We start from the raw sequence: 24,974 nt of genomic DNA, 5'->3' as shown, positions 1-24,974 counted from the left end.
GCATGCATCTTAGATGCACTGGTGCCGCTGCTCTATACGTACATACATATGTAAGTATGTACATAAGTACGTATGTAAGTATGTGTAGGTTCGTAGGCTGCCCGGTCGTGTGTAAGCTGTTCGGGATAAATATCGTGTAAAAGTTCCCAGATTTTCTTACATTTACCACGTCATTTAAGTTTCAAAATGAATTTTAGTCTATCATTTTCTTCTTTTGAAATAAATTAAATATATTATGATGGCAAAAACTCGTTGAACACATACAGACATATGTACGCACGCAGATTCATGTAGGTGCAACTGCAGAACGCGCCTTTTGCTTAAAATTTTTGACTTGATGCCAAGTTATTGTTGAACAAACAAGTGGCCAGTTTTTGGCAATATTCACACAAAACTTTTACGTAATTTTGCACAGGAAACGGTAAAAATACATGGGAGGCAAAAATATATTACACTTTTTAGCTAAATAATTTCTTTTTTGTCACGCTGACAAATTCTATGCTTGGTAAATTTAATTTCTTTTAAATTATGAGATAATAGACTTTAATTGGTAAATTGAAATGTGTGCAAGTTTCAAAAATCTTTAGAGACTGGGTCCTCACCTCACCTCAAGCATACAAAATGTACATACATACATACATATACATATGTATGTATGTGGATACTATACAAATAATTATATCTATATTGTTTCCAAAAATTGGATAATAATTTGTTTATAATTGAGAACATGAACACAGAGATGAAGTTTTTTAGCGAATAACTGTACAACTTAAAAAACCTGAGAATTTAATCAACGTTTAACGCTTTAGCTGCAGCAGCTTCTTAAACTTTATTTAACTTTTATATAATAAATATTAAACAACGGGGAATTTATGAGGTATTGCGCATAAAATAAATATTATGCCACAAAATGTTTGTCACTTTCTCAGAAAGTGCCGTTATTAATAGGTGTTGAGACCAATGACATATTTTAAAACGTTCATGGAAACCGCATAAACCACTTTTGTAAGATTACGAAAAGATGAGAACATGCTATATAGGGCTGCTCACGATTTGTTTAGTAACTGAACAATATTGTTATTATACATCTACTTATATGTACATAGCATATATGTAAGTATGTATGTATGTATGTATTATATACTCATGATTCAGAGCTGCTTAATTATTGTTGTTAAAGGATGTTCCCAATTTAAGTCGTTTATTTCAAATAGTGTTGAAAGAAAGTCGCCCACTTTTGCAATTTTGGTAAGCCTTTAAGCATATTTTTCTTTAACAACTTGTTCAGGTTATAAACTTGAAAAGAAAGTTAGCCAAAATGGCAACCTAAAATACTTGCAACCAAGGCAATTGCTTCATTAGCCTATATAGACGGGTCAGCCCTGGCAATGCCTTTATGACAATAAGACAAAGGGATCTCATTCATTTAAAAGTAGATAACTAGGTATTTCTATATTATTTATTTATATTTTATTTATTATATTTGTATTAGGCACGTGACTACTAATTATTTCTTAACCATCTATTGTATACCTTTCTGGTTCCTTTTGTGATTCGCTTACTAAGAATCCAGTTGTGGCATCCTTCAAGTTAGCTTTAAGTTTTTCATTTCCATTTTCGAAAGGCTTGCTAGCTTCTTTTAACTTTTTATCTAAGGCATCAGGCACTAATTCTTTTCTGAAAGTAGTAGGACTTGGTGTTGGTTTTATGGATGGACTTGTTGTTGGTGTCGTTGGAGGTGTTGCTGGCGCCGGTTTTTCAATTGGCTTCGGTGGACTTGGTGCTGGGGTGGGAGCGACAACGGGTTTTGGCACCGGTTGCGCTGGTTTTGGAGCAGGCGCCGGTTTAGTTTCTGCAATTTTTGGGGCTACAGCTGGAGTTGGTTGTGATTGAGGCGCAGGTGGCTGCTTATTCTCTATAGCTTTATTAGCACCCTTTATTTTTATATTAGCGAAAAACCAACCAAAGTGTTTTCTAAAAAAATAAAAGTGGAAAAAGAAGAGAAAACAAAAACGTAATATAAGATAAAGAAAATTAATAATAAATTAAAAAAATAAAATTTTAAATGTTTAAATGTAGGAATAACAAAAAAAATCTAAGTCGAAATGACGCATAATAGAAGATAGAGTAAACTTAGGCGTTTCTAAACAAATTTAAATTTGTTTTAAATGCCTCCTAGTAATTAATAGTGCTTAGTTGTTGGTTATTTTTAATATTTTGAGCGGCACATGTGGAGAAGTGTGCTAATATGCGAATTATCTGTAGTTTCACGTTAAGCGTTTATTTTAACAATTTTTTTTTACTTCACAAAATGTAAACAAATTTGCAAACAAATAGGCACTGCCATTTTTATTTTAAATAACAAAATGTGCATAAATTAAGGAAAATGCATACATATGTATGTACGTACATATAAAATGATAATAATAAGAAGAAGCATTCGCAAATAATAGAAAATTTACTTTACCGAAAAATAAATAAATAGTAAGCTGCTAATTCCATTAAGCTTGTTGAAATATTCATATTCCTTAAGCTTCATACATATGTACGTATGTACATATATACATACATATGTACATATGTAAATTGAAATTGAACGAAAAGCTTAAGCGGTTGGTAATTCATAAATCGGTAATTACTCCGCCTTTTGGAAAGCAACGGAAATTAAGCGATTTCTTTCAAGTGCATATAACTCTACATATCTACATATGTACATATGTATGTACATATGTATATGCATACATGGACATACATAAGTAAGTACACATACACACATAAATATACATACATATGTACATACATATGTAAGTATTTTCGCTTTCAGAAGTCGATTATATAAAAGTGAATGGAAAATGGGCGCAAGCATCTGCCGTAGTCACACCTTTTTCCTGTTGCTTTCACATAAAATTAGTTAAATACACGAATAAAGGAAACAAAAACAAAATTACATTCAAATGGGTAGACAAACATTAGATTAAAGAAAAGTACTGTTCGGATGATGTTGTTTCCAACCTGTGGCAAAAATGCAAAGCTAATTTTGTCACATGATATAGCAAACCGATTTTTTATACAAATCTATAAACATACATACATATGTATGTACACCTATGGTGCATACCTTTTCACCGTTGAGCAATTAACCACTTGTTAGCGATCTACATTTTTCTATATACTTTTAGTCTTATTATGGTAAGTATGTAAGTATATACTCGCGTTCGCAGAAATCTATTGTATGCCATATGCAATGCAAATAAAAGTATGTAAGTATGTATGTGTGTATGTCCACTTGCTGTGCTGATGGACTGGCAATATACAGAATTGCAATCACTCACCATGACAGTTAATCGGACAGATTGTGCACGCAAACACACACACACACTCATAAAAATCAAATAGCAATTGAAGATAAACACAGTTTGATATGAATATATCATGTGCCTAGCCATTATGCCGGTTTGATGATTAATAACGAGCACCTGGTAAACACTCAAGCTTCCGCACCAGCACCAAGCAGTTTCGAGAGTTCGATAACCACAAACAAAATTACGTTTAATAGTTCTACTTATGGAAAACCATAATATGAAGAAAGAGGTAGTAGCTAATAATGAAAATATATGTATAGCTGTCAACATTTAAAGGTTAATCCTTGAATGGATCTTGCACCAAATTACCAAAGGAGATGCGATATTTGGATATCCTAACACCCAGAAGGAAACGGTGGAGCCATATGAACATATGTATATTCAGCATAATATATGTATAAATGATCAGGGGTCACGCCAGTGATATAGCCGTGTCCTTCTGTCTATTAGCCCTGACAGACGAAAGCGCTAATATGCATTAGCGGGCTTAATTTACATTTACTTGCGCATTTGAGCCATGTTAATGCAAATTTGTAATGCACAAGAATTTCGTGCATTTAACTGAATTTACCAAATTTGAGTAGGCAACACTGCTCAAAAATGGCCGATTTTTGCTATTTTTTGACAGATGTCGCTTGAAGTCTACTGCCTCCTTTGCGTTTACAGCATCAGCATCAGTACATACATATATTAACAAAAACAAATTTGAATATTTTTAGATGGCAGAAAATAAACAACGCACAGTTTGCTATCCATTTTTCCAATATTCTTAACTTTTTCGCACACTTTTATTTCACTCTTTTTTTTTAATAAATAAACAAATTTCACTATCAGCGGTCTAAATGCACAACTCTCCCGCTGTCACCATAAAATTTCAACGCGCATTAGCGTTACTTAAGGCGCAATAATTTTGCTCGTCTGTCAGGGCTATATAGTAGTCCGATCCGAATAATATGATCGCTGGCTTGGGCGATAATCTATGCCGAATTTCGTGAATATATTTTTCAAATAAGAAAGTGTTCCATACAAGAACTTGATTTTGATCGGTATGACAACTATATGCTACCAAAAATGTTCGATATTGGCGGTTCTGACAACTTTGCCGCTCCTTGGCATAAATTACAGTTTCATTTCAGACTCTTTCCAACCGATTGGTCAGCGTTTTGCTAACTGGGTTGCACTAGGTATATGCAGAGTTCTTTATTCGTATACACATGCATACATACAAGCGCATTGAGCGATTGTTGACTATACAAATTAGCACAGTAACAAAATTTGTTTAAAATTAGTTAAGTAATCATTTGTCATTTATAAAAGTGTTAATTGAATTGAAGATAGTGGCGATGATAAGGGAGTATTGAAGGAATGAGATTTCACGTCAAAAAGGAACTTCTGGAAATTTGAAACAAAGTTATTTTTGTTTCCTTTTTTATTCGGCTTCGCTTCTTTGGCCAAGCAAAGAACCGCGTACGTGACAACGGTGGTGTACAGGGGAATCTTTCCTGCACAGGCCGAGCCTATCAACTCTGCAAATCGGCGATCGGCGTAGGTGGTTGTATACGTACATACAATCATGTTTGTTTGTATATACTTATATACATATGTGTGTGCAATCAAAAAATTGCAAACGTTTGCACTTATTTGTGTTTATCTAGCTTTGTGGATTTAAATACACAAAAATGTATAAACACACACACATCCATATGTAGCTATTGCAAACAATTGTGCCGGTTAAGCCATTGGGGCAGGTTGCATAACGGTTTAATGATTCTATGGATAACATAACAGTGCAATTTGTTAGTTTGGAGAGTAGGCCTGCTTATGTATGTATGTATGTACATATGTAACGGATTGCTTTCGCGCAAATATGAAGATTTAAAAAATCTGAATAATCGGTTGTATGGGAGATATGTGATATACTTACATATGTACGTAGTTGTCCGATCTGACCGATTCTGACAAATGATCAATAGAATAGGGCAATTCAGAATCTTGTGCATCTGAGACGAACAAAATTTTATAAAAACTAACAAACTTCACTATAAAAATCGTTGGTTCGAAACCGGTTTCAGACCAGTAGAACTTGTAAATCGACCCAACCCCACCTTCATCACACATCCATACATACATACATACATATGAGTGGCCATAACTCGATGTTAATATAAACTCTTTAACCCAATCCCAAACCAAACACTTCAAAAGTTCAAGTTTTCTTGAAAAAATTTGATTTGGTGGGGTCAGTTTGGATGGCAGCTAGATGATATAGTGGTCTTCGGGGTATAGATATATAGTTCTTCGGAGAATGTATTGTTGACTTGGAGTTGCAATCATGCAATAGTCCACGTAAAATTTTGTAAAGATATCTTTTCAAATAAAAAAGTTTTCCATACAAGAACTTAATTTTGTTCGTTCATTTCCAACAAATCTGCAGCTTCTTAAGGAGTAAAGGACGTGTACACAATTTCTGATCGATATCTCATAAATTGAGGGACTAATTCGTGTATATACAGACAGACGCACGAACAGAAGGACAAACAAACAGGCATAGCCAAAGCGATTCAGCTCGTCACGCTGTTCATTTACCATATACAGTAAAACTTCCCTAACTCTAATCACCCTAATCCACGAAAAACCTTCGAGTTAGAGAGACTTCGAGTTATGGACTGAAATCTGTACGAAATTTTACTAATTTAAGAATTCGAGTTATGGAGAACTTCGATTTATAAAAGTTCAAGTTAAGGAAGTCCAACTGTATATATGTATATTTTGTAGGGTCTCTGACGGTTTATTCGGGGTGTTACAAGCATCGTGGCAAAATTAATATATTCTTTTGAGGGTTTGAAAATAAGTGACGGGAATCACATTTTTTTATGAGAGGTCACCAATGAAATTGACCAGATTTTAATTAATTTTGCATCCAGTTTCTTTGAGGTATTTTACTACATAGCAATACTTGTATGTGCTGCATGAAGAGGAGAAAACTTAATTGGTTGGATGGAAATTAGCTTTTGATCATTATACTCGTAGGATGACACACGGAATTAAAAAAACATGTTATGTAATGACACGAATTCAATAATTAGCACATAATTGTCGTATGTGAGACGACTCAATCGAGATATATGTACATACATACATACATACATATGTATGTATGTATGTATATTTCAGTTTTTATACATCTAAATCATCAAGATCACTCTTCAAATTTACTTTTGTGTGTCTGTCTGGCCGTTGTTCAGATCTTCCCCTCTTGATTATAACAGAAACCCGTTACTCTTTTTCGTAATTTCGTAATGCGAAAAATCGGTGACAAGAATATATCTTCTTAAACAAAATACATTAGGGCTCTTTCAAAACCCTTGCACGGTGCACGAATTGCAGATATTGCCTCTTGGTGTATCGGCACAACAACAAACACACGCAGAAAATTATTTGCAATGCCTGTGAAATATGTCAGCCCAAAACCCATGTTTATTCTCGTGTAATGACACGTAAAAAAATAATTGCAAACCCTGTGCTAGCTGTCATTTTACTAAAATACATATTTTGACGTTAAATTGTTGAGGAAGGTAAATTTTAAATAGATTTTATAATTTCTATTTAAAGGTGCGCCAATTCACAATAGTCATGCACAATAGTCATTTACAATAAATTGACCGAATCAGCCGTTCATATATCACTAGATTCTGCAATCTGTGCTCTTGTATATTTCGGTATAGGATTTTTGCAATCTGCAATTTTGCAAGAGCAAGAGAATCCCCCTATTGTTTTCAATTAGTTATATTTTTAAGGAAAACAAATTGAAAGAATATGGCAACACAATGACACATTCAAAGCTCCAAAGCTTATTCACAAAAGCGCAACGTAAACTTTTTCAATGGCGAACAAATGTGCATGGGAGCAAACACTTAGTTAGAAACCGCCTAAAAGTATGCAATTAATGCTTAAAAGCTATCAAATCAATATCTACATATAAACACATGTTTGTATACTTATGCATAAGCTTGAATATTGCTAATTTAATTAAATAAAATTCACGCCAAATTATTTTTGAATGCGCAGTACATTTTTATAAAAAGCATTTGTGTCAACGAATTTTTTCTCGATACAAAAATCAAAGTCGAAAGAGAGTTTCTTGCAAGTGCATGCAGGAAATAAAATATTTCGAGAGATTAGCTGCTTCGGATTCATAGTTGATGCGTTTTTTAGTTTTAACTTACTTATATATTGATTTCCGTTACTCACCTTATTTCATCGATGGCGAACGATAAGTACCACAAAGCAAACATTTTTTCTGAAAAATAAGAATAAATTGTTTAAATATTTATAACGACAGAGCAAATAAGAATCTATGTAACTTTCTAATATGACACTTTTTCAGCTATCTATTCTCGTTTAGATCATAAAGCTGGTATTTTAGATAAAATAAAAAATTGCAACATTTTGTGGTTTCGTCGTTAGCAGCTAGAGGTCGGAGACACAATCCGTGAGTCATTCAAGAAAAATTCGGGTGCTTATTAGTCGAAATTTCTCATTCTTTCGATTAACAATGAACATTTTTAATATTTACAATGAAACTGATCAGTCACTTCGCAAAACAAAAATAAAAAAAAAAATGGAATTCAAGCCCGATTTTTCGAGATTTTACTAATTTTACTAGAACTTTGAACCGCATTGATGGATAATGAATTCCTCCATTGCCAGCATGACCATTGTGTGTACAGAAGTGGGGTAGTCATGCGGGCACCTTATATTTGCTCATACTGTGTATTTATAGCTCACGTACGAGTACAGGAAATCTAAAAGATTTGTGTAGTACAAAGTTACCGGTGCGACAGCTTTGCTAACTCAGCCACAGTCACATGCATATATTTATATGAACACATTTCTCTGATAAAATTTGAAATAAAGCCGCCGAAAGCAATTTTCGTTGAGCGGTCGTAGAAAGTCTATAACGAAATAGACAGGTGAATGCACGTAATTGCCATTGCGCATTTTGCGTATAGACACACATTCTTATATAAATTACAGTTATACATTAACTAATACTTAAAATAAGCCATAAAACAAATTTCACAGTTATAAAAAAACTTTTTTAAATTATCTTTTTAATCTTCAATGCATTTTTATTCGAATTTTCAACAGCGGTTAGCAATTTCATCTGAACGAAGGCCTAAAGCCCTTAATTTTCTCAAACACTCCTCAATTAGAAGAAGTACCCCCGCCAAGGTATAGATATATGTACATACATATATGTACATATATAAGAAGTTTACCATTAGAACATCTCGAAAATCTGTCTAGTTTTATTCTTTTACGATTTTAGAGAGATTCAACAAAGTGTGATTCTTAAGCTTTGAGTTAAGGTAGCATAAATTACTTTGACTAAAAAATTATTCTCGAAGCTACTATTATCCTAATATATTGAATAATTCTTGATTTATGTACTGGAAAGTGAAAGCTTTAAATGGAATTTAAAATATATTCACACTGTATCATAAAAATCTCAGAGGAATGCCACGTACTAAATTTAGTTTAGGTTCTCGAGATATGTGATATCACGTAAAAGTGGGCAGTGCAACGCCCATCGTCCAATTTATAAACTGGCTCCTTTAAAGCTCCCTCACATCATCGCGGAGGTTAAATTTAATGTCTCTGGATTATTTAGTTATTGATTTATCGTGCTTTTGGTAGTTTTGAACAATACCGTTATATGGAGAATGAGCGGGGTTATCATCCAATTCCATCATTTTGTCGGTGGGAGTTCTTAACAGTATTTGCGCTAGGTGAATTTGGCTGTTATAGCTTAAGTGGTTTAGGAGATATGTACATTAAACTTATTAGAGAGCGGGGCCACGCCCACTTTTCAAAATTTTGTGCCTAAAGGTGTCCCTTGCTTCTGCCATCTCCCGTACCAAAGTACAGTTCTATATCTTATTTTAGTGTTTAGTTATAGCCCTCTGACGTTTTCGATTAATGGCGTTTTGTGGGCGTGGCAGTGGTCCGCTTACAATCATCTACGAACTCGTTCTTATTTTTTTTGCCAACTAAGTTTCATCAAGATATCTCAATTTTTAATCAAGTTCAAGCTTGCACGGACGGGCGGACAGACAGACATCCACCCGGATTTCAACTCGTTTCGTCATCTTGATCATTTTTTATATACATATGTACATACATATATATGTACATAGCTCTATATCTACATCGATTAGTTTTAGGTGATAGGAGGTTTTAGGTGGAAGTCGCTATAACCGCGTAAACGGTGGCTTCACCGAAACTATTATCCTCTGTAACAACATGTTGCAAGAGTATAACGAAACGTTACATTTTTGCGTTTATTTGATTAAAAATTAATAAAAAGGTATCAAAATTCAAAATGACGGAAGAAAGAGCTACATTTTGGGTTTGAAATATCAAGTGGAAAGCAATGTGAAGTTGAGATAATACACCTGCGCTAATAGCAGTATGGAATTTTTGCTTTGGTTGCTTAGAAAAATAAAATATTCGGCAGTGTTTGTTTCAAATTTCTCGCAGGGTACTTATGTATGTCGAAAATTAGCCAGAACTTCACATCTAGCCTGAAGCGCATATTTATCATGGCATAAACATACCCAAATGCAGAGATATATGTAAATATATAAACATTTTTCGATTTTTCAACAATTTCATTCACAAATGTCAATCAGATAAATTCGACCGACTTGTGCACGGTATACAAGTGACATTTTTTTGCCGACAAAGTATGCCTGTCCCGTCCCATTAGTTAAACATTTCGGCGTTTGTTATCAAAAAACATTGTGCACTGTTACGTCATCAAAGCATGGGAAAAAGCGTGAGTAATTCTGCCCGAAGCATAATACTTACAGCTGTACATATGTATGTATGTATATATATAACAATGTGTGTGGATATATATAAAGCGCTAACTGTCATGTGTATCCAAATTGCACTCACCTGTTTTCTCTCAACAAATTTTACTATAATCAAATATTTTTGTAGACTCTTAAAATCTAGCGCTCTTTATTATTATTATTATTATTGTTTTCCTTATGCTTATTTGTGTTCTATATTGACTTTTTTCATTAGCAGAAATAACGCTTTGTTAGAAATTCTTCGGTTTTTCGTTGCGTTTGACGCTCCTTGTAACTTTTATCTTTTAAGGCGTTAATTGATATAACACGATACTTCTTTAACACTTTACCAACACAAATCGCTGTAAACTATATAAATATGTATGTACATATATATACTGTTCGAGTGCAATATTGAACGCTTAGTGGAAATGTTTTCTATTGATCACCGAATTGCATGTGATGTATTCTTATGTACATATGTACATACATATGTAGGTACATATATACATACATACATATATCAATTGTACATTAGATATTAGCACTAAACACAATAATTTGCTCAATTCCACATGCAGTAGGGGGACGACTTGCAGCTATTTACGTTTCACACCGAGTTTAATGCTCTTATTGTCGTTTAAAATAAATAGAAATTTTGCGATAAAATTTTTACGAATAATTTACCTGCTTCACTTGACCAATTTTCAAGATTTCAATTTATCACAAAATTTCGTGCTCGCGTTTTCTTCGCTCAACGGCAGCCAAATGAGACGTACAGATTTTCAGTTTCAATTATTCACCGGTTACTTAAGAGCTCACCAACTCACTGATTCGCGGTTCCACTACTCAGAGGACACATACTGACTATCTGTATCTACAAGCATATACATATCTATACACATAGCCGTATATCGTGCTCAGGAAGAATGTGCAGCTTTTGTACGTGAATTCGTTCACATTTCGGATGACATAACCCAAACAAAATGAGTTCAATGAAGAACTTTTCTCTTTACAAAATTGCTGCAGAATTGAGCATGAGTGACGAATAATAAACTGTTTATGCGAATATGTATGTGTTCACTTATGTGCTATCCAATGTGTTTTGGTTAAAAGACTCTTTTCGCTTAGCGGTAATGTAAACATTGGCGTTAATTTAAGCTGTCACCGCGAGTGCAGAGTGCGTATGAGTAACTGTCATTTATCGATGAGAGTAAAAGCAAGTAAAAAACAAATAAGGTGTGAGCAAGCATACCTTTAGGCGAAAGAGATAAATAGTGGGAGAGGACAATGTCATAAACCCCTTTTCCTTGCTCTTAATCAATACGCACATTTTCTACTGACTTTCTTGTTATCAGATCGATTTTGGAGGGTGAGGTAACAAATGAAAGGTCATTGTTACGGTTTTGATGCGAGTAACATCGATGAATTTATATAGAATACGGTTTCGCTGATGAGATCCCAAAACTAATCTCCTTTCTCTGTTAAGTGCTTAGTCATATTCATCCAATAGATTCACGCTTTTGTGCCAAAACTTTAAATTTATATATCTTTCATAAATTGTTTTTCGGTTAAACTTTACTTAGCTTCTTTCCATATAAAAAAATATTTAGTAAGAAATAAGCAAAAAAGTCTAAATAATCCCACCACTATTTAGAGCTTTTTTGTGTAATGGGATTTTTGGCAAAACAACTAAATTGGCAAGATGATAATCAGGGGTATTGTGGAATCCAAGACAGAATTGCTTAGCTGTCAGAATTGAAAACCAGTTCTGATTTTCAATGGTGTCGTCACCAAGATTCGAATCAATCAGCTGTTTACTAATGTGACAAAACTTGCAAATGAATACATTTGGAAGCAATCCTATTAAAGTTTATAATGAGTTCCGAATTAAAGAAAGCTTTTAAGAGATAACATTTATCGAATGAATAAAGGTAAATGGGTGTTACATTTTTTTTCCTAAAACTCAATAATTAAGACATTTCGTGTTTTATACTTATGTTTTCCCCTAAAGAAATAAAGATAAATTTATTCGATGTAATAAAATAACTTGATTTCTTAACTTACATTTCAAATCTGTGAGCGACTATCTTCTTGCTTTGTTTCTGATAGCAAAACCGATAAAATTGGTTTGCGTGACACCCAAAACCGATACAAATTCTGTTTCGAACATCAAACCAAAAATATCTGAATTCATGACACCTACTACTTTTATTGATCGGTTTGAATTCTGATTCCGAGAACTATCAGATTCCACAGCACTCCTGAATAGTTCATTTAAAATTTGTTTAGGAAGAATTCCATTTATGGTTTGAGAGAATAAAAATACTAACTCGAACGAATCAATTTGTCAAACTTTCAGAAATATATAGTATTTACTCCACTAAATACTTACTGAGTTAACCACCAGCTCCGATCAATTACTGCAAACGAGTATAATAGGTTTATGCATTTCTAGATTTACGAAAATGAGGTTTTTTAAATGGAAATAAAACTAAATTTTTATTTACACAAAATTACATAATTAAAGGAAACACTTTATAATTATTATCGCAAATTACATTTTATTTAAATTCATATGGACAATGCGCAGAACACAGGTCGATCTTGGAATAAGCTGCTCTGATCGCAGTTAGAGAAATCGAACATTGAAATAATTAATCAAAATTAAAATTTTAAAATTTTCAGTAAGAGCTTTGGGTTATTACGGCCTTCAGATAATCGTAAAATATTACAGAAAATTATTAAATTAAAAATGGCGGTGTCGTTTAATCCTAAGCACTAGCGACCGTAAAGCTAGAGTTAGCAGTATCTTAAATCCTTTACTGCGATTTTCACATTAACTTCTCCAAATTGTAATAAAAATTACTTTTTCAAAAATAACTATTTTCATAATGGTAATAAATTATTTAAATACTTTTAAGATATTTGTTTGTGATTTCGTTTTAAGTTTTTATGATATACATATGTAATGCAAAACTGGACAATGCTTAAAGGAGAAAAACTTAAAAAATTAAGGCAGGTGCAGGTGAACTAATACATATGTACATACAAAAGTACTCGGATTAATCAAGAAAAAGACTAATGGGTTTGCCACATATTCATATTTTACGCATATCGAAACGTATCTTTACGGCCGCTAGTAGGCAAATATTTGTTTAAAACTTCCATTTGACTAAATTTTGTTTACTTTATCTTCTTTATCTTTACAATTTTTGACAATTCTGGTTTCTTATACAATAATAGTTATAAATAATAAATAACGATTTATTGTGATTTTGTTTTCATATTCTCTTTTTAAATTGCACGTAATGTGATTATTTCTTTCTCTAATACTCAACTATCGCCATTTTATATATGTATGTAATTGCGATTAACAGTTAAGGTGTATGGTAATTCGAGCTGAGCATTTGTAACGTTCATGCTAATGCTCTCGTATAATTCAGTTATTTTCTGGGGTCTTTTGCTTATTTTTATTTCAAATCTTAATTTTTCGGATGTTGTTTATCATTTCTCCGTTTAATTTGATTATCACAGCTCCTCTTAATGATTTTATCATTTCTTATCATTCATGTTGTTGTTATAACAATTTTATATGTACCTACATTAAGTATATATATATATATATATATATATATATATATGTATGTATAAGGATGTAAGTGTTTGTGTATATACATACATAGTATATCGGTGTCGTTAATATTTGTTGTTAATATTTTTATTTGCTTAAATTGATTTTCTTATAAGCGTATGTTGTATGTCTTAACGACCTTTGCTACTAATACTCACATTCAATTTCAGAAGTACATAGCTCTCCATTGAAATGATGCATTTAAACGATATCTTTCAACAGAAATCTAGAATCATGAAAAGAAAAAATCGTTTGGTTTTCCTTATAATAATCTAGCAGCACGACCATACCAAAAAGTCTATAACCTCCTCCCCACTTAAGTATGATTTCGAATAGGAATGAAACGTGGATTGTTCAATAAAAGACTAAGAAAGAGATTTCTTTTACTCTACAGCTATCGTAACGGCTTTTTAATTACATATACATATGTATTTTATATGACGTCTTCTTGCCGCCTTTGAATTAGAACTGAAGTTTCGATTATAGTGTTTTATGTCTTTGCCTGTACTGTACTGTGTTTCGCCATTGTTTCAATACAAAATTCTGGATATATTATCAAATATTAATCAGGTCAACAAGATGTCAACCCTTCTAACCAAAAGTTCTCATATTGAAAGAAAAAAGGGAAAACCAAAAAGAATAAAAAAATTAAAAAAAAAGTAATAAAATTCCGAACTTACATAAGTATATTAATTTAGAAATTTATTTAATACTTTTTTAAGTATCAAATCATATCAAATTGTTCAATTCATATTATGAAATAATTCATTAATTAGAGAATGACAAAATATAACACTAAATAAAAAAATTAGAGTAACTTTTTTCAAGAAAAAATTTTCGTAAATATTCATTGTTTTTCTATTGAAAGATATCACTTTAGTACACATTTATATAGTATTGAACAGTTTTCTAATAATACCAAAAATTTTAACCTAATCATTGAAATCAAACGTTGACCAAAATATTGGATACATATATGTAAAAGTTTCACAAAATATTTGTGCAGCTCGCTCAACTTTAAAAACCAAAAATATTGTGAATCTATAATCTTCTTAATTTCTATTAAATTTTTTGAAAATTTTTACGTATCTCTTGCTCTAACAATGTTTCAACTGAAGAATGGTGAAATACAAAGCTGTCAACTGACTTATTTGCTGAATGTCATGAGCTAGAAAATGTGTTTCTTCTACGAAAATTTCTTTTAATCTTTACTGTCAAATTATCTTTTTATTTTACTTGTATTCTCAAGTATTTTTTGTTTACATTTTGCTGATTTTGAATCTGTTGTAATATATTCGTATTCAACGCGAATGGATGAAATATTTAATTTCGACATTATGAGTGTTAGCTAGATGCCAAATTGTGGTTTTTGTGCTAACGGCACAACTTTATTATATTATTGAAACATTTAGAATGTAATACTGCCTTTTTGAAATGGAACGAAATCTTAGGATTCAAATGAGTAGAGCAATTACTATGTACAAGAATACCATCATCAATTATTTTTTTAAAGATAATCCCAAAGTATATTCTTAACAATTTGCTATGGCACAAAATTACGAAAATGTTAAAAGAGAATGTCAATGCGCTTTTTATGGCTAGTCAGGGTTAATGCTTCCAAAAATAATAAGAATATACATAGATTCACAAATCTTTTTGGCTGCTCTGTTTCAGTTTTTGTTTGTTGTTTGTGGAACACTAGTAAATGAAATGCTCTTTTCTTATGTCTTAAGCAGTTTGATTTCAAGTTATAATCATTAAGGATCACATTGATTTATTGATTGCTGCTTCTCTTAACACTTTCTATAGCACAATGTTGTTTATTTATCGATTTGGCAAACTTCACATACTGCCTTTCTGTTTGTTTTTAATTCTGTTCTTCTTTAAAAGCTATATTAAAAGCTCTTTTGCCATTTTACAATTTACAATGCTATTACTATAATTGTTGTTGTTGTTGTTGTTCACGTTGTTTTTTTTTTATTAAATAGTTAATATCACTTAAAACACTCTTTGTTTAGATGTTGCGTTTGCTTGTTTTTGTAGTAGGTTGTTGCTTGCCGCTAACTTATTGTTGTTATGGCGGACGCATATCACATATCATTTAAATTGCATAATACATATGCATGTACATTTGTTTGCCCATACATACATATACGAGTACATTGGTACAATTGTGTTGTGTACGTACTATAATATACATATAATATTTACCATTTGCCCTGGCTGCATTTGTTCTTATTTTATTGACATACAGAAGCTGTTAATAAATTTGTTGTTTGTCTTTCAATTCTCTCCTCGCTAAATTACTTGGTTGATATATTCATAATTATACTTTGCATCACAATTTGTTGGTTGTTGGTTGTTTATGTTTTGTTTTTTGCTTTTCATAATGCATACTCTGCTTTTGTGTATGTGTTTTTGTTTGTTCGTGCATTTTGGTACTGAGTAGTTGGAATTTTTTCTAAGTTTGTACCACGTTAGGTTCTTAAAAACAGGTTCATGCTGTTAAATTTGGTTTTATATACACTTCTAACACTTTATGTGGTCTACTTTCAAACAAATGTGCACACTTTACCAGCATCTTTTGAGCATTGTTGACATTTGAGCTTATTATGTAAAGGTAACTAACATATTTTCTGCTGGATTGAGCAGAGAGCTTTAATTAAAATAAATTACAATTGTAATAATACTAATTTAGATGATCTTATTTTGTAAATGGTAAATAACAGTACACAGGTAAAGGTGACGTTTGTAAGTTACATATAAAAAAAATACATGTGTTCATTGTTGTGCCCTTTAAAGATATTTTTATAATCATAAAAAAATTAAAATTTGGTAATGACAAGATCGGCTTATATAATCCAAACAGCACGTATTTATAATCATCAAAAATTGTAGTATTCAAGGATTTTTTTCTAATTCTGGCTAATATAAAAATGTATATGTATATAGTTTTTGTAAAATGCTCTTAGGCTTATAAAAAGATTTGGAATGCTATTAAATTAACACATAAGTCAAATAAATATAATTTCAAAATTTATCAGGCACATTATATGTACTTAAAAGTTGTTCGAAACACATGCATATATGTATGTACATATGTATGTCAGTGCTGAGCTTAAATTTGACTGTTATAATTAAATGTTTTCCTTTCTAAAGATATGTTTTGGATTATTCGAATATTATTCATGACCATTTCATTGTTTATTTGTAAAAGTGTATTCTGTTTGCGGTATGAGACTTTTGTTCTTTAGGCTTTAAAATAGTTTAACACATGTTGTTGTAAAATTTAGCTCTCTGCCCACTGTACGCACATACATATCGATATTTGTTTATTAATTGCTGTCAACAAATTTTACTTAACTAATCTAAACATTTTAATTATAATATATGTTCTTCATCTTACAATGGATTTTGTTGTTGTTGTTGTTTGTCGTTTTTTTGTTGTTGTTGCATTCTTAACGTATGCTGGCTTGCATAAAATCACAGCTTTGTTTCACATTAAACAAAATATTAATGTTGTTGTTGTTTGTTTTTCAATATTTGTTCAGTTTGTTTTTCTAAGAGATTTCCATTCACTTCAATTCGAATTTCATGAATTTCGTCATATTAACTTTAAATTAACGTTCGCTCGTTCTTCATCATAACATTCATAATGGTCTTAAGTCTTTTGAATCTCGTTTACACTTGTAGAATGGTTACACACAGTTACATAAATATACAGTTTTCTTAAAACAAAAGTTTAACACCCATTTGTCGCTGAACAAATTACATACAAATAAGCGTTTAATTTCAAACAATTTTTTCATGTGTAAAATATACTTTTGAATGCGTTTAGTTGTCATCAAATGCACCTGCTTATTTTGTTGTTTACAGTGCAGTGTTCTATTAAATTATGTCTATAATAATTGTTGCAGTAGTAAGTGTATTGTGAACAAAAATGCGGTTAAGAAATATTATGCATTTGCATTAATTATATAAAGATTCACAAAAATATAAATACATATTTCAATTTTTATTTTTCTACGGGTGCCTTTGGGAGTTGTAAGTCGGCACCTTTGCCTAATATGTTGCTACTTTTTTGATTTCTTTTTATATATTCGATGTTATTTATATATTTACATTCTATCCTTTTTCATGTTTATCGTTTGCAAAATTTACATTTTTCGAAATAACTAATATTAACTAGCACAATTTTATATTTTTTTTAGTTTTGAAATCAAAATTTTCGAATGTAATTGTAATTATTCCTGCAGCTAATAAGCCCTAAATTGTGAGGATGAACATAAATAAGTATTAAATAATTCCGTTATTGGCAATAAATTAACGTCAATTTTAGGTTATGTGCAACTGTTATTCTTTTCTGTTATTTAGTGACCCAATTATAGAAACGTACAAGTGAAGTAAAATTATTTTCTTTATAGTTATTTTTTTATAAAACAAAGAAATAAAATAATATGGAATATATCTGAGCTTTTCATATATAACACAATGCTTATTAGTTTATGTGTGTATATGTAGGTCTATATAAAAATTATGAAATAATTACTTTCGCTGCTTTAGTGAAATCTACAATACATTGTTCTTGTTGTTACAATATTCCGGTGTACTATTCGTACTATAAATAAACAATTAGAATGCTTTGAGTAATATGGAGTATAACATCTGAAGATAAGTCCGGCTTGTTGTTAGACTTCCATGGCTCATATTAGATGTTGTGGCATTCCGACACCGTTTTTGGTCGATGTTTTCTTTGTGGTTTCCATTGCCAATAAATTGTTTTCTCCGGGAGCGATTTGTGATTTTATAAGGATCTTTATCTTTGTTAGGTTTGTGTTTCATTTGAGTCAATGTCAATGTCATATATTTAATTACAAATTAATTTTTCCCTCTTTTAGTACAAGAGTGGTTGTTATTGTTTTTTCTTAAACTATAATCGCCTATAGATATATATTTATATAGTAATGAATATGTAGGTAATTGAGTTTTGATGCTTCCACATTTTTCGTTTTTTGTGATTTTTTATACTAAATCTTGCTTTTCAATTGATAGTTGTTTGAATTTACCAATATTCTCTCTTTCGCATTAACATACTATATGTGATTTAAAGTTATTGAAAAAAGTATCACTGCAATGCTTTTATATTTCAACTTTTACTTTTACTTTGGTTGTGGTTTTTGTCTCTGTGGAGCTTGCTAAGGTATTTTCGCTATGCACGACGTTTTTGCGCTCATATGTTGGTTTTAATGAATATGTATTATTACTTTACATATTTTTTATGTTCGTTATAAATCTATAGTTAACCTAAAATCATGATTATGCTTTTACTTGCTATGTATAACCGGAAACAAAAGATGAACTCACCTAAATTCGCTTAAGTGGTTGCAATTAATCTTAATAGCCCATATCACTGCGCATGAGATCGAAGACGTATTTATCACGTACATCATCTGTCACTGGCATATAACCTAGTGCTGGATGTAATTTATTTGGGGGTATGGGTTCCCATTTGTGGCCAAGCAAGGTATTTATTTCCTTTAAAAAAAATCGAAATATATAATTTATTGCTTATAAAATAAAAATATGGATTTACATCTATGAACGAGTCCATGCTTGCTTCTGTTGGGGTTTGGTCAATCATTGAAATTTCTAGGCGCTTAAGGGATTTGCCGCGCAGACGTGACATACCAACAATATTATGAGGATCTATTACATAGCCATGTATTACGATTTCCTCCAAATTTTTGCAACGCCAAGCCATCATAACGAAGGGATCTTGACCGGATCGTATAAACAAGTCCATCACATTTTTATTGGAATGTTTGTATGCCTATTTTTAAATATATATTTTTACAAAATAAATTTGTTATTTTTATTAATTTCTTACTGAATCTATCCACTGTATACTCTTCAGCGTGCTGCTATTATTGATAGACATCCAATCTAAGGCCTCTGCGTTCATCTGAAAAAATATATGAACTTGTTTTATGTCTACATAGAAAAAAATTTTAAACCATCATTATCTTACAATGTCACAAAATAGCACGCGCAAATGTGTTATAGGCATACTACGTCGTAGTATGCGTACTTGCAGCACTTCAACCGCTTCAAATGCGTATACCAATGACACAATTAAATCGATATTGGGAAAAGTAGCTCCAAATCGAGCCCAAGATTTATTGGATATACCAGGATGTTGACGATTTACATTGTGAACACAGATTAAAAGCTTTTTCAATGGTAGTATTTCCATGGCATGCAATAGATTCTCATTTAAACAATCGTAATCAAGCGATAAAGCCTAAAAAGTAAATAGATAACACGATTTCAATATTGATTAAATAATTTAGATAATTTCTCTAAAACAAAAAAGTCACCTGCAGTGAAGAACATTTTTGTAACAACGAAGGCTCTATGGTAGGTATGGCATAATTACAGGAGTCGAACTTAATTGAAGCCAGAGTTAACTGGAGCAATGCGTCAGGTTTGCCTAAGGATTTTAGTATTTCAAAGCCATAGTAGGTTAAAGCTTCAATCGCACCTAAGTCCAATATTTTACATGGATAATTTTTACGATTTAAAAACATTTTCAGAGGCTCTATGAAACATCTGTAAATATAAATACAATAATGTTATCAAATTCGATCGTTGAAATATGTCGTGTTTTCCTACTGTTCAATATCGATAAGTTTTTCCTTATTTTTAATCCCAGGAGCGATTATGCCCATATTACTTGTGGAGAAATGTAAACCTCGCAGATTATTACAACGTGCGATCCTATAAATATATATAGTATAAAGAAAATATTCGCTAGAGAAACAATATCATCAATCGAACATCGATTTTATATTGGTACGTACCTGTATAGGATTTTTCTTACTTTCTCGATATGGAAAACGTTCATAAAGTCAAAATTAATGGTAACTTCAGTTGCCAAATTACAAAGGGTTTGCCGAAAAAACGTGTATTGTCGTTCATTGTTTATTTGTAATGTAAACTTAAAGTTGCTGAAAAATCTGAAAATGCATTTACGAGTGTAAAAAATTAGTCTGAAAAACTGTTATTTATGAAATAGTATAGTAGAAAAAACTTTTACGAATAAGCTTTAAATACATATGAACAATAAAGTGTATACGATTATATACTAAAAAATTTGCAGGTAAGGTAACTTGTATCTTATTTTTGCCAACTTTGTAAACAAGTTTTACGAATATTTGATATCTATATTTTGCTTATATTTGCGATACACACCTCTTTTGGAAAAGCACCCCACGCCAGAGACGACACGTTTGCGACGCGTTTAATCGATCTTGTGGTTCCAGGTAGTTATATATTTTACCCAACACGACAAAGGGTAACTGATCCCATGCTGGTAAGACACAGCGGTTCATGACTAGGACCAAACTCAGCACTAATTGAGTGTATTGTAGTCTCACTTTTTGCCTTTAAGTGCGTAGCTGTCGCTTCAATTTCTACACGTCTGTTTTCGCAGCTCCAACTACAACAAAAAAGGGGTTCAATATTTCGTCACATTTGCCAACTATCTACCGTTTATTGAATATTATTTTATTAAACGTTATTTTTCTATGCAACGGATTTAAATTGGTTTTTGTGTATTATATTTTCAATAGTTTTGTATTTTTTTTTTTGCAAAACGACACACAAATAACGACGCAAAAATGAATTGCTCAAAAATTGAAAACTAAAAATTTTGATAATCAATAAATATTTCGAGTTTCAATCTTCTTTTACTTCATTTGAATTGTATTCAATTCAAGAAAGTTAGCTTACCGTTTGTATTTCAACCTTTTTCGCCTTTCAAAATTTGTCTTTATTAAATTTGTGCTGAAACGACTTTCCTAATGCGTCTTTTGCGAAATACCTTTTTATTTTTCTGCATTAGATTTGCTTATGAGCTATTTTTCATTTTACATCAACTCATATTCAACAAAATAAACACAATATTGCCAGGCTATTTATAAAATAATGCTTCGTCTACACCATGATTCAGTAATATGGTAAAAGGTTATGTTTATACCGAGCGTGCTTGCTCTTACGAAAAAGTACTTGTATTCATAATGTCAAAATCGGTAATTTTTGTTTTTCTCATAAGTTTTCTGATTACATTTTGATATTTTTGCGTTTATTACAATCTTATATTCAGTTGTCACTCAAAAAACGCAATTTCAATGGTTGAAATCTTTGAAAAAATTAATTTTAAAACAGAAGAACAAAACCATACGTCTGGTTTCGACAATATGAATCTAATTACTTTTGACAAGTTGTTCTTTTTTTTTGGGCTCGACCCAACCTTTTATAATTAAATGAAGGTCTACGTACAGGAAAAATATTTGAACATTTAATCTTACCATTTCGAAAGTACGTTTTCATTTTGCCTCCATCTACAGACGGTTTCAACCGTAATGCCGCATCTTCACTGGCAATGTCCTTTTTAGCAATCTGTCAAATACATTGCCATTGAAGTTGGCAATGTTCTTGTGTGGGCATTTGATATCAATAAATAATCATTTTCGAAATGCCGTCGTTTAAGTAGGTCAAAAATGATAACTGAAACTGATAAAATTTTAATGAGGATCACAAAAAGTGGAAATAAATTTTTATTGTACAAATGTATATATATTAATATGAGCAATGATTGTTACACACCATACATATGTATATGCAATATTATTAGCAATTCAGATTTTTAGCAATCTCAAATTGCCTGTCGAGTGACCCTTTAAGGGGGTTCGCAATTGCGATTGGAGAAAGCATTTTGCCAATGTTTAGAAATTGATACTTAAATAGATTTCATGCCATTCATTGCTAGCAATGTACTGTTATTTTGGTGGTTTGGTAGCGCGATTTTCATTTTAACACGTACGTGCCTATCGTTGTCAACGTCATTGGCAATGTATTGGACAGATTGCTAGCAATGAACAATGTCTGTCGAGATAAATGATGTCAATTTAATTTATTTAAGATAATTTATAATAGTACTATACGTTTTATAAATTTTACAAATATATCATATAAATTGGTTTCAGCCGATATCCTCTGTCTTGTATACGATAATATACAAAATTCTGCGATAATTTAAAATTATTAACTTCGAGATACCGTGATTGTTCAGTTTTACAGTCTGAAGGTACATTCACAATTAAGCGACGTTTTCCAATACTTTTTTCATTGACATCTGTGGCCCCAACCTATCAGCTGTTTTATATTTTGATTCTATTTTCGTATATTATAGTATAATAGTAAATTCGACTGTTTAGTTATAATAAAATATGTTACCTTTTAGAAGTTTGCAAAGGGAAATAAAACCATGTCTTCGCCACAACCGTCAATATTCTATATGTGGGCGTACATTATCGTATTTTGGATCAAGCAGTAGTTTTTCAAAAAATTTGTTCAGGGAAACAAATAGCATTTCACCAAGAACATGTTTGATGCTGCTACAACACCGCAGTCTCTCGGAAGTTACAAGTGCGCCTACTATAGCTGCGACACAAGTGCATTCACCGTTCACAGGAATTTGGCATACACTTTCACAAAGTACACCAGTAGCATATATACAGGATACACTGACAACGATCCATGATTACAGCGGATTGACCTGGTGGGCCTCCATTGTCGTATCCACAATACTATTTCGCACCTTAATAACACTTCCATTGGCAATATATCAACATAAAATTATGGCGCGATTAGAGCTGTTGGCTTTGGAAATGCCGGCAATTGTGGCCGAACTAAAAAAAGAGGCGGCAGTAGCCATGAAAAAATTCAATTGGACTGAGAAACAAACCAGACTTGTTTATAATCGGTCGGTGCGTAAGTTAAAAATCATGCATGAATTTGTAATTTGAGTTAAATTTTTTCAGTTGAAAAAACAGTGGAATGCATTGGTAGTGCGGGACAATTGTCATCCAGCAAAAACATTTATCGTGCTATGGGGTCAAATACCGTTATGGATATGTCAATCGGTAGCATTAAGAAATCTTGTTCATATGATGCCTGACCCAACAACATTACAGGCACAAATTATTTATACAGAGATGACTATCGGAGGTTTTGGTTGGATACCGAATTTAACAGAAGTTGACAGTTCATATATTTTGCCTGTCACCTTAGGTGTAATAAATTTGGCCATAATAGAAGTAAGTGATTTTATTGCTTCATACATATAAAAGTCTCAAAAGTGAAATTTTATTTCAGATGCAAACTGTTCTACGAAACCGTCCCACTACCCGCTTGCAAAAATATGCGACTAATGTTTTTCGAGTATTGACCGTAGCAATGGTTCCTGTTGCCTGTTCTGTACCATCGGTAAAATATTGCGATTTCGGAATATAATTTAAATATCAACTGTGCCAATTTTATTTTAGGCTCTTTGTCTATACTGGGTTGCTTCAAGTAGTTATAGTTTAACGCAAAATCTGCTGCTCACTGCACCTATTGTACGACGTTCAGTTGGTATTCCGCATACGAATTCAGAAATAGTGAATCCGTGTGAAAGAATATGGCTAAGGATGAAAGCACTAACATCAAAAAGCGATCAAAAAGCTGAGGAAAAAAATACAAATGTAACACGAAATGAGACTAAGTCGAGATAGATTTATTTGGTTAACAAAAGGGAAATTTTCCGCAGTGTTGGTTTTACTTTTAATTATATGTGTAAGAAAAAAATTATTGTACGATGTAAAACAAATTCTAATTTTTGAGTTTGATAGAAATAAACATCATAAAAGGTACAAATCTTGAAATTAACTTTAGCGCATTTGAATTAGATCAAGAAGTATGCACACATGCATACACATGCACGCTAATAAATATTTGAAAAGGTCTAAGGAAATATAAATGCTTAGATAGTATATTCTTTTAAATATTAGCTTCTGTTTTGTTTATTATTTTTGTTTTTTGCAACAGTGGTGAAAATGTATGCAATTCGTCTGTTAGTTAATTAAATATAAATTCATTAAGAAATATTCGCCTGTTACATATAAATATATTACACTGCTATAACACTCAAACCAATCTAAGCAGATGTATAAATAAGTGAATACATACATACTTACATATTTTGCTATCGGATGAAAGAAGCGACTTATTTAG

General features: G+C 31.7%; 3 protein-coding genes across 9 annotated transcripts in view; 1 reads left to right on the top strand and 2 right to left on the bottom strand.

Moving 5' to 3' along the window:
- The window catches only part of LOC126762637 (arginine kinase), a 50,311-nt gene that overhangs the window by 17,103 nt on the left and 8,234 nt on the right, over positions 1-24,974 (bottom strand). The window contains exons 1-3 of one of the 6 annotated variants that reach the window (XM_050479516.1): positions 10,913-11,027; positions 7,617-7,665; positions 1,537-1,977 (exon numbers count right to left, since the gene is read on the bottom strand). The exons of 1 other annotated variant lie outside the window; for it this stretch is intronic. In XM_050479516.1, coding sequence (XP_050335473.1) covers positions 1,537-1,977; positions 7,617-7,660 — 485 coding nt within the window. In that variant the 5' untranslated portion in view covers positions 7,661-7,665; positions 10,913-11,027. Of the gene's footprint in view, positions 1-1,536; positions 1,978-4,503; positions 4,510-7,616; positions 7,666-10,328; positions 10,625-10,912; positions 11,028-24,974 lie in introns of those variants that run through there. 4 more of the 6 variants (XM_050479517.1, XM_050479520.1, XM_050479519.1 and 1 more) reach the window with 4 other exon arrangements.
- LOC126762638 (F-box only protein 33) lies at positions 12,770-21,789 on the bottom strand. 2 transcript variants are annotated; one of them, XM_050479526.1, is made up of 10 exons: positions 21,651-21,789; positions 21,111-21,357; positions 20,720-20,875; positions 20,532-20,636; positions 20,237-20,468; positions 19,888-20,160; positions 19,747-19,821; positions 19,453-19,689; positions 19,224-19,394; positions 12,770-19,152 (listed from the first exon to the last, which is right to left on the bottom strand). In XM_050479526.1, exons 2-9 carry the CDS (start codon positions 21,248-21,250, stop codon positions 19,254-19,256), a joined length of 1,359 nt encoding a protein of 452 aa, XP_050335483.1. In that variant the 5' UTR covers positions 21,251-21,357; positions 21,651-21,789; the 3' UTR covers positions 12,770-19,152; positions 19,224-19,253. The 2 variants fall into 2 exon arrangements, with proteins under 2 accessions (XP_050335483.1, XP_050335481.1); XM_050479524.1 differs by having other exon boundaries at positions 12,770-19,163; positions 21,651-21,788.
- On the top strand, positions 23,097-24,629 carry LOC126762639 (cytochrome c oxidase assembly protein COX18, mitochondrial). The gene is made up of 4 exons (XM_050479527.1): positions 23,097-23,689; positions 23,744-24,019; positions 24,078-24,188; positions 24,248-24,629. Exons 1-4 carry the CDS (start codon positions 23,150-23,152, stop codon positions 24,473-24,475), a joined length of 1,155 nt encoding a protein of 384 aa, XP_050335484.1. The 5' UTR covers positions 23,097-23,149; the 3' UTR covers positions 24,476-24,629.

The sequence above is a fragment of the Bactrocera neohumeralis genome, chromosome 6, assembly GCF_024586455.1.
Source record: "Bactrocera neohumeralis isolate Rockhampton chromosome 6, APGP_CSIRO_Bneo_wtdbg2-racon-allhic-juicebox.fasta_v2, whole genome shotgun sequence".
In the NCBI taxonomy this organism is placed as follows: Eukaryota; Metazoa; Arthropoda; class Insecta; order Diptera; family Tephritidae; genus Bactrocera; species Bactrocera neohumeralis.
Note: the sequence above shows the minus strand (reverse complement) of the source record. Positions and strands in the feature narration are given on the sequence as shown.